At 55.7% G+C, this 13,402-nt stretch overlaps 1 protein-coding gene across 2 annotated transcripts in view; it reads left to right on the forward strand.

Annotated features, from left to right (window-relative positions):
* The first annotated feature begins 1,498 nt into the window (after positions 1–1,498).
* The window catches only part of SLC24A4 (solute carrier family 24 member 4), a 119,852-nt gene continuing 107,948 nt past the window's right edge, over positions 1,499–13,402 (forward strand). The window contains exons 1-2 of one of the 2 annotated variants that reach the window (XM_059687969.1): positions 1,499–2,275; positions 4,079–4,186. In XM_059687969.1, the coding sequence (XP_059543952.1) occupies positions 2,146–2,275; positions 4,079–4,186 (238 nt within the window). In that variant the 5' untranslated portion in view covers positions 1,499–2,145. The remainder of the gene's footprint in view (positions 2,276–4,078; positions 4,187–13,402) is intronic. The other variant, XM_059687960.1, reaches the window with a different exon arrangement.

Consider the following 13,402-nt stretch of genomic DNA (forward strand, 5'->3'; position numbering starts at 1 on the left):
GGCCAACGCCAGCCAGCCTTTTCCATTGCATTTCCTCTAGGGGTTTGCGCTGCAATTAGACGTGTTCATGCCTTCAGTATCTTTGTAGGCACGGAAACTGGGCTGCTGAAAATAAATAATTAGTGAGCCTTCTGCCTCCCCTGGCCCTTCAGGTACCTCTTACCCGTGCCACTCTGCCAGGCTTACCCGGGCAAAAGGATCCTGCTTGCTCAGCCCACGAGGAGCCACGCAGACGGTGATGGGCTAGAGACGCCGGGACAGACTCAGAAGGGCCATGCTTCTGGCACGTGAATGCGGGGCTTGTTAAACAGGCACATTCTGACTCAGCTGGCTGGAACCTCAGAGCCTGAATTTCTTGCAAGCTCCCCGGCAAGGCCCATGCTGCCGCGGCCCACACTGTGGGCAAGGAAGGGAGAAGCACACTCTGCAAAACCGTGACTTCTAGAACAGACGCTACTCAACAGGCATTGATCGAAGGGCCTGGCTCCATTTTGATTTAGGATTCCTTAAAAGCAGGGACTGGCTCTTACACTTTTTTTTTTTTGGTTGTTTTGTTTTGTTCTCTAGCTGGCACTTGGCACAGGTCCCGCACACGGTGGGTGTGTATTTATTTAATTAAACAGCTGGCCTCGTTCCAAAAGGGATTTCAAGCGGACTTAACCGCCAGCAGGCTCTAGCCAGGTGCCTGATGCACTGGCCAGCACTGGCCAGCGAAGGAAGTCAGTCCCCGGGGTGGTCTCCAAGCCCCCGGGCTGAGGCTCTTCCCCCAAACGTCCCCATCACCGACTAGTACCTGGGTTACACCTCGGCTGCTGCTCTTCTGAAATTCTCCCTCCTGCCCCATTTTTAAATCGGTTTACACTAGAGAGCCAGTCAGAGGAGGAAAACAAAACAAAACAAAACCCAGAAAGCCCTGCGGAGCAGCAGGCTCAGCACATCAAAAGCTCCGCTCTATGCAGAACTCTCAGGTTGCCCTCTGCCTGGTCTGCAGGTCGGCCCTGCGCCCCCACTGCCGGCTCCCCGCCCCCAGAGCCCCTCAGGAGTCGTCCCAGCGGGCACAGGAGCTCGTGGGCTTGCTGCAAGCCTGGTTGTTAGCTCTGCTTGAGTAATTAATCTTCTCGAGCATCTCTTGCACCCCCGGGAGGGGGGTGTCGAGTCACCCCGGAGGTCGCGGGAGCTCGGACAAGAGCGACTGCTCTATGGAAACCCTTGTTCCAAGAGTCCCTGCGGAGCCATAACCTGTTCCTCTGGGCAGCAGCCTCCCAGGGCTCTAGAGGCAGGGCTCGGTGCGGCTCCATGGGGAGGGGGTGGGGGGGAGGAAAAGGGAGGAGGAGGGTGATGATATTGGTCAGTAGTTGAGCCTCCCCAGGGAAGGGAGGAGCGCGCGGACGAGTGCGCCCTGGAGGAGGAGTACACGTGCTGCTAGGGGGGTGAGAGGCGGGCGGGAGGGAGGAGAAGGGAGGCGTGAGCTGCAGGCGGGAGGCGCCACGGCCTCGAGACGCAGGCGCCAGCAGCCGGAGAGAAAGTTCCCGTGGAGAGCTCGCCCCGGGGAGGGCCGGCGTCGAGGCCGCTCGCAGCGAGGGTCGCAGGTCCCGCGCGCCCGGCCTGCCTGCCTGCCTCCTGCGCGCCCTGGGCCACCCGGCTCGGCTCCTCGGGAAGCTGCCGCTGCCAAACTTGGAGGAGGCGGAGGAGGAGGATGCTGCGAGCGCGAGCGGCGGCGCGGGGCGCGGGGGCGCACTGAGTGCTCCCCGGGGGCGGCCCCAGGTGAGGCTGCCAGAGCTGCGGCCCCGCGAGCCCGCCGAGCCCGAGCGGCCAGGTAGCGGCTCCAGCGCCGGGACTGCGCCAGCCCTGCCAGCCAGGGCCGCCAGCGCCACCGCGCCCGCGGCGCCTTCTCGCCACAGAGCCATGGTGCGCGGTGCGCGCACGCCGCGAGCGGGACTCTGAGCTCCGCCGCGCCGCGCGCCCCCACCTCCGCTCCCTGGGCTTCCCCGCCGACCTTCCCCGCGGGCCATGAAGCTGGGGTCCGGAGACCCTCGCCTCTGAGCGGCGCGGCGCCCGCTCCGACCCCTGCGCCGCTGGACCCCAGATAGCGCTCCGGCGGCTGAGCCTCCCCATCTCCCGGCACCGGCACCCAGGCGCTCCGGGATGGCGCTTCCAGGCCCCCTCCGGCCGCGCAAAGTTCGCAGGAGGCGAGAGATGCTGCTGCAGCAGATTGGCTTCGTGTGCGCGGTGCTGGCGCTGGCGTGCTGCGCGCCCGGCCTCTTCGGCAGCCCGGGTAGGTGCCGGTGCGGGCCGACCCGGGAGTTGGGGGGCTTGGGCTGGGAAGCCGCGGGCAGCTCCGAGATGTCTCCCCCCCTCCTTCCCCGTCAGGTGGGTCCCAAGGGCTCATTCAGTCCCCTCCCCGCGGGGCAGGGAGCGCACCCCCCGGGAGGGCTGGTGTGGACGCTCTGAGCCCCGGCGCCGATTCCCCCGAGCCGCGCGCCGCCCCTGGGGGCTCGGGACGCGGCTGCAGGCTGCGTTACTAGGACGGAAGCCAGCGCCGCGGCCCCTGGGTGCCGGAGTCAGTCTCCCGAGGGTGCGGGGGAGGGGCAGCGCAGCAGGGGGTCCAGACGTGGATTCCCTCGACCTGAGGGGTCCGCCTCCCTAGTCGGCGGAGCGGAGAAGGTTGTGCTCCGCGTCCCTGGAAAACCCACCTTCGGAGGCCGGCCGTGAACTCCGTCTTCCCTCCCCGGGAGGTTGCTGCCATGTTTCAGCATCGTTCTCTCAACTCCCCTTATCCCCAGGGTGGGAGCGCTGGCGTCTGGGGCACAGCCCACACTCCTTCACCCAAGAGGAGGCCCAGGGAGTGGAGAGTCGCCTAGGATATGCAAAGCCGAGGCGGAGAGCAGGAGAAACTTAAAAAAAAAAAAAATCTGGTGGGGGTGGTGGTGGTGGGCACGCGAGCCCTGTGGAGTCTTCAGAAGACGTTCACTTGGCCGGCATTGCCATTTTGAATGGGATGCTGTGGACCTTGTGTTTTTGTTTTTCACATTTTAAAAATACGAAAAACGCAGGTGATTTAGCAACTTGGACATGAGATAAAGAGGCAGTACCTTCTGAAGCAGTGGGAAAGGTTTATAGTGAGTGACAGGTAAAATTTAGCTGGAACTTGATTAAACTTAAAGAAAAACAACAACAGAAGAATACTGCCTTTCAAAACCCGTACTTGGTGACTGAGGATGTAAGGTTAAAACAGTGGCCATTTCCAACAGAAAACCTGAATGGTTATTTGCACATTTTAATATCTGGTGCTTTGCAATGGGGCAAGGCGATGCGTTTTTTCCCTCAATTACACACCAGAAATAACAAAACACCGAGAGGCTCTTAGACGTCAGCATTAGAAAAGGGTTATCACCCAGCTGAGGCCATGTGCGCATCAGGAGAGGTAAGTAAGTGAATGCTTTAAAGGTCCCGTAGTGAGAATCGCCCGTGTTTGCTGGATCAGGAATTGCCTTTAGGAGTTTAACTGCGTTCAGTCCCTGCCATCCACGCCTGTGATCTCACGTGTTCCTCCGTGTGGCCCTTGGACCAACAGGGTCAGCATCACCTGGGAGCTGGTCAGTTTCCAGACCCACCGAGTCAGAATCTGCATTTTAACGTGGTCCCCAAGTCATTTGCACGTTCAAGGGTGAGAAGCCCTGGGCCAGACCCTGTCGATCTTCTCCGCCTGCTCGCTGGCTAACTGTCCATCCGTAGGCCCTGCAGAGCTGGGACACCTGAGCATCGTCACCAGCGGAGAACTTCCTGGTCACTTTTCTAAACCCTTTGCTGCCCTTGCGAGGGGCGGGGAACGGAGAGATCTTGGCCAAAGTCAGAGCACATGCTGACGCACCTGGGAGTGGAAACAAGGAACTCCATCTAGGAAACAGATGGCTGTAGGTGATACCTCTTGTGCTTCCAATCACTGTACCACTCCGTACAGGTGGCTCTAAGTAGTCAAATAGGGCTGTTGCGGCGAGATTACAGAGAGGTGAGGTCATGGCGAGAATGCAGGTGCCACCTTGACCTAATGGTGTCTGTGACTTCACTTCCCATCCAGGACACAAGACAGCTGCCAGCAAGCAGGTTCTACCAGACACGTGGAGAAACAGAAAGCTGATGGCACCGCTGAATGGGACTCAGACAGCTAAGAACTGCACAGATCCTGGTAAGAAATAGCTTCTTCACCCTCCTCCGGTCCCCCCTCCCCACTCCCGGCATTTGGCTGGGCCTGGAGATGGGGCCTTATGTGGACGCTGATAGCCAGAGGTGAGAAAGGTGTTTTATGCACCTGGGTGGAAGGCTAGCGGTAAGGCATTTAAAGGTAATGTACACATGTTAATCAATTGTGCTGCTAAGCAACTCAAGTACTTTCTTTATCCAACAACTGAAAAAGGTCACATTCAAGAGTTTTAAATTTTCATTTTCTCACAAAGCTCGGAAGGCTCAGAGTTCCCCACTCTCTTGATTTTGTTGGCCTGCCCGCCCCCCTTTTCTTGTTGTGCCCACTTGCTGGAGCCCTAGGGGCAGCAAGCCCGGCTGCTCTGACAGATGGCACGTGGGGAAGACCTGTCGGCCAGGGCAGCTGCAGGGGTAGGACGTGCGGTCCTGGGCCCCTTCTCTGGAGTGGCAGTTCCTGGGGTGTCATCCCAGCTCAGGGATGAGTCCCGCCTGCCCTGGAGGCAGTTTCCGTTTCCTTCTGAGACGGGGTTGGAGGCTGTGGGGACCCAGGGAGGACAACCTGTCCTTGTCCTTCCGCAGGCAGGCTTTGCTAGAAGCGGGGAGGCTCCGGGAGAGGACAGTGCTCCCGGCAGGCAGCGGGCGAAGGGAGACCGCCCAGGCTCTGCAGGGCATCCTGGGCTGTGTCTCTGGCGCCGGCACGGCGTGGTCTCTGACAGAAGGACCAGGGGGTGATGTATTTGGAAGCTTGGAGAACAGTGAGGCTTTAGTATAGGTGGATACCGCTTGGCTTTTCCACGGACTTGTTGGTGAGTCACATGATCTGATAAGGCCTCTGCTTTCTCGCCTGTGAAGTGGGCTTGCCTGCTCCGGGGTTGTTGGGAGAATCCGGCAAGGCTCTGGGTGGGGCTGTGTGTGAGAGGAAGTGGAGCCCCAGGGCAAAGGAGCAGGTTGGAAGGGCATCGTCCTGCGGCTCATTTTCACAGGCAGGTCTTACCGGCGATTCACAGGTCAGGGAAGAGCACACGAGTTGCTTAAGTCACGGAACGTGTAGTGTGAAGCTGCCTCAGAGCCTAGGCCTGTGCGATTAGCATGTTTGGTTGGTTCCATGTGCATAGGGAGGCTGGGGCCTTTCCTCAAAGCCTGCTTTCTACACCATCTACTTCCCTTCTCCCAGGATTCTTCTGAGAAGTATGGGTGGGCACGGAGGAGGTGAGCGCAGGCTTGCGGAGAAGCAACTAGAATTCCCTTTGAACTTTGAACTCTCACCTGTCCTGGTGACTCAGCAGCAGCGGTACCCGCCCTGTCATTTAACCGCCCCCAGTGCACCTTTCATCAGCCAGAAGTGGGGGGTGTGTGTGCCCAACTGACATGGGCGCATGTATAAGGCCGTCCTCGCACTCCAGCGACCTGAGATGCTAATTAGCACCAGCCACGCGGGGAACGCAGGGCTTTTCTGGGCAAAGAATTGGGGTTGGTGCCCTAGCTGGTTTGGCTCAGTGGGTAGAGCGTGGGCTGTGGACAGAAGGGTCCCAGGTTCAATTCCGGTCAAGGGCACATGTCCGGATTGTGGGCTTGATCCCCAGTGTGGGGGTGTGCAGGAGGCAGCCAATCAATGATTCGCTCTCATCATTGATGTTTCTAACTCTCCCTCTCCCTCCCTCTCTGAAATCAATACAAATATGTAAAAAAAAAAAAAAAAAAAAGAATTGGGGTTGGTGCAGTTTTGACTGGTTTCTAGCTCATGGTGCCCTGGTCTTGGACTGGGCACACTGGCTTAGACAAGCTCCCCTTTCTTAGCGTCTCCTACGCCTGATTGTTTCCCGAATCTTCAGTGAATTCTCTGATGAAAAATGATCCCACTAGCCTGGCCGGTGTGGCTCAGTGGTTGAGCGTTGACCTAGGAACCAGGAGGTCATGGTTGGATTCCCAGTCAGGGCACATGCCCGGGTTGTGCAGGAGGCAGCTGGTCAGTGATTCTCTGTCATCACTGATGTTTCTTTCTCTCCCTTCCTCTCTGAAATCAATAAAAGTATATATTTTTAAAAAATGACCCCACTAACTATGGAGCAGGCAGTCCTGCCCGGCAGAGGACCCGGACTTGTGCCCCTTTCGGAGAGGAAATGGAGGAGAATCAGCAGTCTTTTTTGCAATAATTGACATTTGCATTGTGCTTGTGTTGGCTGTTTCTGGAATAGGGCCCTGCACACAGAAGGGACTCAGTAAATATTGGTAAAATGACGGAATGAAAGTGTATTTTGAATATTAAGCACTTTAATCCTTAGAGTGTTTCTGCAAAGATGAGGAAGAAGAGGCTCAGAAGGTTAGTGACTTTCCAAGATCTCTCGGCAGGCGGGAGCATCCCTGGTGTTCTGGCTCCAGATCCCATTCTCCTTTCCCCCTCCACTGCATTGCATCTGCCCCCGGCCCCACTGCACATGCCCCAGCTCTCCTCCCAGCCCAGGTAGGCTGAGGCCTGGCTTCCCTGCCAGCCCCTGGTCTCTGGGCCGGGGGAAGATCCAACCTCCTTCCCAGTTCACAATCATGTATGTAGCACGCGCCTGCTGCTGTGTGTCCAGCCTGTGGGGCACTGGGTGGGGAGTATAAGCAAGTGTGAGAGGCAGCTCTTATCCTCAAGTAGCTCACGCTGTGGGGAGAGGGCCTGAGCTCTGGTGTTTCCTCCTCTTCTTAGAAGGGCACTAATCCCATCATGGGGCCCCCACCCACCTTCATGACCTCATCTAACCCTAATTACCTCCAGCTACCATCACATTAGGGGATCAGGGCTTCAACATAGGAATTTGGGGAAGACCCAGACCTTCAGTCCAGTTCAGGAACCAAAGAGTTGCCACTCATCTCACAGGGGTGGCACCTGGCGTGTTGGAGGACAGCTTCTCACACCTGGCCTGCAGGTGAGAAACACCTGTGGGCTCTGAAAAATACAGATGCCTGGCCCTGGCCCCAATTCGTGACATCAGAACCAGAGATGGACCCGTTCTGTGGCCAATTTTGAGAGCTGCTGGGAAACTGGCTCATCCCCCCCAGGTCCTCCACGGTGGGCTTCCCCTTGTCATCACAGCATCCCAGGCCTGCCCTGGCCAACCCAAGTCGCCTCCAGTCACTGCCTCTCTTGGTTTAGCTCTTTGCAGGCAAGAATCCTATCCATTGTTTTATCGTTGGTTGGCTTCCCCCAAGTGGAACATAGGAGGTGAGAGCCTTGTTTGCTTTCTACAACCACAGTATGTGCGTCAGTTTTTCCTTCTGTAAAAGGCGGTGATCATTAAATCCACCTCCTGGAGTTGTCAGAATTAAATGAGTTCCCTTCCACCAAGTGATACACACCCATGCTCAGACTTCAGCCTCCCTTTCTGTGACTCTCTTCCCGGCTTACTCCAGAGATGACACCATGTCTGTGTACATAGGTGCTGGACAAACTACTGTCAATCACCTGCCAGAGGACAAGTTAACTACGAGGTAAACGTCCTGCCAAACGCTGTTTCTTCTCTTCTGGAAACACATGTCTTGTTTTGATTTGATTTTTTTAAAAATCTTTTGAGGATTTGGGATGCGGGAGGGTGGCAGACCTTGTAGAACTTGCCTCTGAAAGGAATTTGTCCCTTGGCTGGGGTTATGTTACATGTTGGCGTTTAGCTGGGGTGGGTGGGCCTGGCTTCCCCCATTCTTACAGCTTTCCCCCCACGTCTGAGACTGGGTCAGCGATCCCTCCTCCCCTGGGTCACCTGTTCATCTGGGTCTCCATCCTCTGCCCCATGTTTAAAAGCAGCAGCGACAGAGGGTGGCTTGGTTCCCCTGTTGTCGTTGGGGTGGCGGTGGGGGTCTGTTTTATCTTGTTTGGTTTTCCACTTGTCTGTTGGGATGCCTGGTGGCTGTGTGTCTTAGCTCGGGCTGCCGTGGACGATACCATGGCCTAGATGCATTAACAACAGTATTTTGTTTATGCAAAAACAATGCATTTCCTCACAGTTCTGGAGGCTGGAAGTCCGAGGTCAGGGCTCCAGCGTTTCCGGGTTCTGGTAGGGACCGTCTTCCTGGCTTGCAGACTGTGCCTTTTGCTGTGTCCTCATGGAGGCGAGACCCAGCGCGAGGTCTCTGGAGTCTCTTCGGGAGCTGCGAAGAGTCCATCAGAAGGCTGCTGATGCCATCCGACCGGGGCGCCTCCCTCGGGACCCATACACCCACATTACCTTCCAAAGGCCCCATCTTTAATACATTGCTTTGGGGTTAGGGCTTCAACATGAGAATTTGGGGGGCCAGGGGCAGGGGCACACAAACATTTGGTCTATCACAGTGTCCATAGAAGGGAGGCTGGGAAAAGAGGCCTGAGGGCCCAGTGGACATGGCTCAGTGGTTGAGCGTTGATCTATGAACCAGGAGATGACGGTTCGATTCCCGGTCAGGGCACATACCTGGATTGCGGGCTCGATCCCCAGCAGGGGGGGTGTGCAGGAGGCAGCTGATCAATGATTCTCTCATCATTGATGTTTCTAGTCTCTCCCTCTCCCTCTCTGAAGTCAATAAAAATATATGTACCAAAAAATAAATAAATAAAGAGGGCTGAGGGAGGGGTGCCCGAGAGAGAACTGAAGACGAAGATGGTTCCTAGCATTTCAGGAGACCAGCGGAGTAGGAGGCAGGTGCTAGACGGAGGATCTTGCCTGGTCAACCTGGTTCTGATCCATCCTGACTTTGCATCCTGCACCAGGGCTGATGTGAAGCCACCTGGTGGGTCTGGTGGGGGTGGAGCCTGTGTTGGGACTGGGCTAGGAGGAGGCGATGAGATCCTGGCACAGGTACCCGCTGCAGCAGCGGATCCCTGTAGGCGCCCCTGCTTGGGGAGCGGAGGTGCAGAAAGGAGGAGGAGGGGACCTAGAGCTGCAAACAGTACATCCGGGCCTGTGGGCGTGGAGGTGAGGCTGAGCCAAGGTCTGTGGGAACGCACCTTCAGCAGCTTGGGAGACAAGCCCCACGCCCCAAGCGGCAGAGTTATGTAACCGCAAATCCTGAGCTGGAAAGGCAAGGATTGAACTCACTGCTGCTCTATAGGGGTGGGCGGGGGGAGGGGCAGGGAGATCACAGTTCGGTTACTATCCCAGCCGGTAGATGGCAGACGCAGGATCCAGCCTGGGGAGGGGGATCCCTGGCAGGACGACCTCCCGGGATCCGGGGGGCTTCTTAGGAAAGTGCCACCACCCCCTTTGTGATGGTGATAGACTGGCCAAGCCCCCCTGGTCACACACGGAGGCTGATGAATGCAGCCCATCATGGGTGGGGTCACTGCTTTTGGGGTGGGCATGCTGTGCGTTGGGTCAGGTGGTTTGACCAAAAGGTCTGGTTTCTAGTTCCGGTTCCGCCAAGATACCGCCTGACGTTTGGGGAATCCCTCCCCCTCTTTCTCCCTGTTGCTCCCAACAAAAACGAGATGGCGCTGGGTGCGCCCACAATGTCCAGGAGCCAGAAAAAGCGCCTGCCCCGGCAAGCACGGCTCTTCTTGGAGATGGCAGCTGGGTGTGCTGCAGGCAGAGGTGTCAGCTGGCTGTGTGACCTTGAGCAAGGTCATGATCCCTCTAAGCTTCAGGTCTTCTCTTTTTTAAAATATATATTTTATTGATTTTTTACAGAGAGGAAGGGAGAGAGATAGAGAGTTAGAAACATCGATGAGAGAGAAACATCGATCAGCTGCCTCCTGCACATCTCCTACTGGGGATATGCCCGCAACCCAGGTACATGCCCTTGACCGGAATCGAACCTGGGACCTTTCAGTCTGCAGACCGATGCTCTATCCACTGAGCCAAACCGGCTTCGGCTAGGTCTTCTCTTTTATGAAGTGAGCAAGACAGCAGTTCCTGCCTGCCCGTCGGGCTGCTGCCAGCCTTAGCCCACACGGCAGCTAGAAGTAGCTAAGGTGGACCGAGCCCACGGTGGCTGCCATCCTGGCTAACACCAGTGCACTACATACTGGGGCTGTTCTGAGGGCTTCCCATGAATTCACTCACTTCTCACTAATACACCTTTAGGTAGATGTGATTCGTGTCCTCATGTTACAGGCAAGGAAAAGAAGACCAAAGAGATGAAGCAGGTAGTTCAAGGTCAGCCAGCCAAACCAGAAGCAGGGCCAGGTGTGGGTGTGTGTCTTTTAAAAAATTAATAGACTTTATTTTTCTTACAGCAGTTTTAGGTTTACAGAAAGATTGAGCAGAAAATTCAGAGTTCCCGTATTCCTCCCTGGCCCCAGTTCCCTCTGCCCTTCACATCTTGTTAGTGTGGCAACAGCTGTTGCAATTGATGACCCGATAATTGACACATTATTATTAACTAAAGTCCATAGATTCCATCGGTTCACTCTTTGTATTGTACATTCTATCCGTTTCGGTAGATGTATAACAACATGTATCCACCGTGGCAGTAGTATGCAGAGTAGTTCCTGTGCCCTAACCGTGGCAGTGGAGACATTGAATTGGAATGTGAGCCTGTGCCCTTACATAATTACTAATAAATGGTGTAGAAAAGACAGATTAGAGACGAGGACGGCCACTGCGTCTCCCGGCTCCCGTCACTGCCTGGGCGCCCCTCTGAGAAACGGGATGTCTGTCTGTCCGTCGCAGCAGCAAACATCTGTGTGGGCCTGCGTCTTGGTATGTTTCTGATTTGTTTGCAATCAAAAGTTATTTTTTCCCCCTTATCCAAACTATCGGGCCATCTGCTAGCAATCCCTCCTCCTTCCCGGCCATCTGCTACCCCTGACTTCAGATTCTCTGCTCGTGACGAGATGCGGGCCTCGCGCAGCCCAGAAAGCACCCACCGGCTTCCTCGTGAACTCCGAGGGCCGCTCCTCCCCGTGTTAAAAATGGAAATTATGAAGCGTTGCCATGTGTCGCCTGGGGCTGCAGGAATCCAGCCGTTGGACTCACCAGAAACGTCAAATGCTTGGCAAAGCTTTTATTTTATTAAACAGCAGTGAAGAGGTCATTGGGGCATAACATTTTACTTTAAAAAAAAATAAGAAAGAAAATGTGTTGGAAGAATTTGCAGTGTCTCCTGAAAGGACAGTGGCCGTCCCCCGTGGGGCAAGGACAGGAAGTCACTGCCCAGGGGGTCGTCCCGCCGCCGATGGTCTGCGAGCCTACAGCCCCCTTTGCTGATGCGGCTGCAGCCCTGGAGCTCGAGGTAATGGCCCGAGACACGCAACGCAACCGAGTGCTGCCTCGAGCGTCTGCGCACCCGCGCTGTGCGAGGCACCGAAGCTGGAGGGGACACAGGCAAGGGTGTATATAGCAGACAGAGCGGCCTGTGGCAGGGACCTCTGGAGCGGCAGCGACGTTCAACCCTGCACCACAAGAGTGTTTAAAACATGCAGCACCTGACTGATCAGCCAGGGGCACTGACCTCTTTCCCTTAGATCAGTGGTTCTCAACCTTCTGGCCCTTTAAATACAGTTCCTCATGTTGTGACCCAACCATAAAATTATTTTCGTTGCTACTTCATGACTGTAAGGTTGCTACTGTTATGAATCGTCATGTAAATATCTGATAGGCAGGATGGTCTTAGGCGACCCCTGTGAAAGGGTCGTTCGACCGCCAAAGGGGTCGCGACCCACAGGTTGAGAACTGCTGCCTTAGATCAGTGGTTCTCAACCTTGGCTGCACATTAGAATCACCTGGGAATCTTTTTAAAATCCTGATTTCTGGGCCTCATCCTCCGGAAATTCTGTTTCTTTGTGATGGGGTGGGGCCACAACATTAGTAACAAAGAAACAGAATTTCCAGAGGATGAGGCCCAGACATCAGGATTTTAAAAAGATTCCCGGGTGATTCTAATGTGCGGCCAAGTTTGAGAACCGCTGCCTTAGATGGAGAAATAAAAAAATGACAACAGCCAACGCAACAATAGCCATTTGGTGTGAATGAATCAAAATTATACATTTTTTTGGGGGGGGGTCAGATCAGCAAAAAAAATCTATTTTTTTGCATGCCACAGAGTTTTGGTAACTAGTTTATGTGCCGTGAGATGAAAGAGGTTGGACACCGCTGCTCTGGAGGAAAGAGCTTGGTGGTTCGGGGCAAGGGTGCCCGCCCCGGAGGAGATGCCGGGGAGGGGGCACAGGAAAGACGTTCGGAGCAGCCGCCCAGCACAGGGCGCCGGAACGTGCCCTCTGAGCCACCGGAGCAGCACCTCCCCACCTGGGCAGTGCCTACTGGCAGCCACCGCGTCTCGCTCATTGGCTGTCGGAGGGGCGAGAACACAAACACCTCCTGAGATGGCCAGGCACAATGTACGTAATTAGGCTTTGGGGATTTAGCACGGAGGGTGGGGCTGAATCAGATGACTTTGCTGTTTTTTAAGTCGAAGGAGCGGGTCTGGGACATGGGGGATGCTGACCCAGGATGAAGTTGGAAAACTGGCTCACAGTGGTCCCGCGAAGCCACAGGCGGGGCCGTCACCCCAATTCACAGGAGACGCTGGGCACAGCGATGGCTCAGGGCAGATGGCAGCTGTCCTGATGGAGGTATGTGCCGGCCTTTCCCCACTGGCCTGTCAGCTCCCGGGGGGGCAGGGCTGTGTCCCAGGCGTATACTCAGCTTGTAACAAATGGTGACTGGATGGATAGGTCCCTCATTCCACCTGTCAGGGAGCCGTGTCCCACAATAGCAGCTCCTGTGTCCCTGGCTGTCCAGTCTAGCCTGTTGATGCCTTGGGACAGATCAGGACACCCAGCCAGGAGGAAGCAGGGGTGAAGAGCTCCAGGGGTTAAGAATATGGACTCTGGAGCCAAGCTGCCTGCCCGGGCTCCGGTCCTGCCTCTCCCTTAATTCCCTGACGCTGAACTAGTTACGTTACCTTCTGACAGCAGGGCAAGGGCAGGGGCAGGGTTTGTTTTGTTCACTGGTGTCTCTAAGCTCTAGAACAGTGAGTGGTGTGTGTGCCTGCACGTGTGTGCATGAGCCCATACAGTCCCTTCCTCACGGGGCTGTGAGCGCTACATCTGCTCATCTGTGTCAAGTGCTTACCAGAGTGCCCGGCACAGAGCAAGCGCTCTACGCATTTTTTTTTTTTTTGCTGCTGCTGAAATGGTCTCTGAAAGAACTTGAACCGTAACGTTAGAGGGTACATTCTTGGGTCTGACCTCTGCTGAAGGATTGAGGGTGAGCTTTGCTAAGTGCAGGACTTGCTTTATGTTGAGTTAAAG

This window comes from Myotis daubentonii, chromosome 1 (genome assembly GCF_963259705.1).
Source record: "Myotis daubentonii chromosome 1, mMyoDau2.1, whole genome shotgun sequence".
Classification (NCBI taxonomy): Eukaryota; Metazoa; Chordata; class Mammalia; order Chiroptera; family Vespertilionidae; genus Myotis; species Myotis daubentonii.